A 1,325-nucleotide genomic window follows, 5' to 3' on the forward strand; every position below is an offset into this window, starting at 1 on the left:
TGTATAATCCCAAGCTATCTTACATAATCTTTACATGTAAATTAACTTGCCTTCTGATGGTTAGGCCTCTGTTGATCGTAGAGAAATCTCTCGTCTACCGAAGGACATTTTCCTGGCACGACAAAGTCAGGGATCTTGTCGGCAGCGACCACTGCAACGAGAGCGAGACACAGCAACGAAGTCTTCATGATGATCTCGCGGTATGAGTGGCGTGAGAGTTTCTCAAATGTCTTTATATATATGTACGTAGGGTGTATCCCGCAGAGGAAAGTCACGTTCCAAAATGTTCATGTCGATTATATAGAAAGTAGGATTAGTTGTAAACTCCAATATCTTAATAAACACCGCTGTATATTAAAGAAAAAAAAAACAAACGATGATATTCGTAAAATTCGATGCCCCGCCTCCTTCGCTGACATGAGATATAAGCAGCAGGACTCATCATCAGGAGTCACATACGACAAGCCACCATGTTGAAGGTACTCGTAGCTGCTGCCCTCGTGGCTCTTGTCGCAGCCGACGGCATTCCAGACTTCGTAGCTCCTGGAAACTGTGCCAAAGTGGCAAATCAAGACAACTTCGACCTTCGCAGAGTAAGTTGCTTTACAGTGTTATGCATATTGATGGTACTTTCACTTGCAAATTGATCACTACACGATTGTGACAAGCGTCCCAATAACATCTATTCCCCAACAGTATGCTGGTCGCTGGTATCAGGTCCAGATCATCGACAACCCCTACCAACCATACACTCGCTGCGTCCACTCCAACTACGACTATTATGACTATGGCTTTAAGGTGACCACAGCTGGATTCAGTCCCAACAACGAGTACCTCAGACTGCAGGGCAAGATCTATCCCACAAAAGACTTCCCAGCTGCCCACATGCTCATTGATTTCCCTTCTGGTATGTGTAAAAAATTCTTTCCAGTGTACAATAAAGCTGTACCTTTTTGAATCTTGCAAAATCTACAGATAGATACTATAAATTTTCCCTTTCCCCCTAACAGCTTTCGCCGCTCCCTATGAAGTGATCGAGACTGACTACGAAAACTATTCCTGCGTGTATTCCTGCATTGACACAGACAAATACAAGTCCGAGTTCGGCTTCGTCTTCTCCCGTACTCCACAGAATTCCGGTCTAGCGATTGACAGGTGTACCTCTGTATTCCGCAGGAACGGCGTCGACTTCTCGTCTTTCAATGCAGTTCCTCATACAGCTGAATGCGTTTACAGGGCATAGACATATACCAACGATTTGTACAATACTAAGATACAGATGTGACTTGGAGTATTAATTTTCCCCAAAAGGATAGAATCTTTGC

General features: G+C 44.0%; 1 protein-coding gene and 1 pseudogene across 1 annotated transcript in view; one reads left to right on the forward strand and one right to left on the reverse strand.

Moving 5' to 3' along the window:
- The window catches only part of LOC119593451 (crustacyanin-C1 subunit-like), a 1,189-nt gene extending 967 nt beyond the window's left edge, over positions 1-222 (reverse strand). The window contains exon 1 of the mRNA XM_037942381.1: positions 51-222. Coding sequence (XP_037798309.1) covers positions 51-188 — 138 coding nt within the window. The 5' untranslated portion in view covers positions 189-222. The remainder of the gene's footprint in view (positions 1-50) is intronic.
- A 180-nt stretch (positions 223-402) lies between these two features.
- Positions 403-1,285, forward strand: LOC119593431 (annotated as a pseudogene).
- The last annotated feature ends 40 nt before the right edge of the window (positions 1,286-1,325 follow it).

The sequence above is a fragment of the Penaeus monodon genome, chromosome 32, assembly GCF_015228065.2.
Source record: "Penaeus monodon isolate SGIC_2016 chromosome 32, NSTDA_Pmon_1, whole genome shotgun sequence".
NCBI lineage: Eukaryota > Metazoa > Arthropoda > Malacostraca > Decapoda > Penaeidae > Penaeus > Penaeus monodon.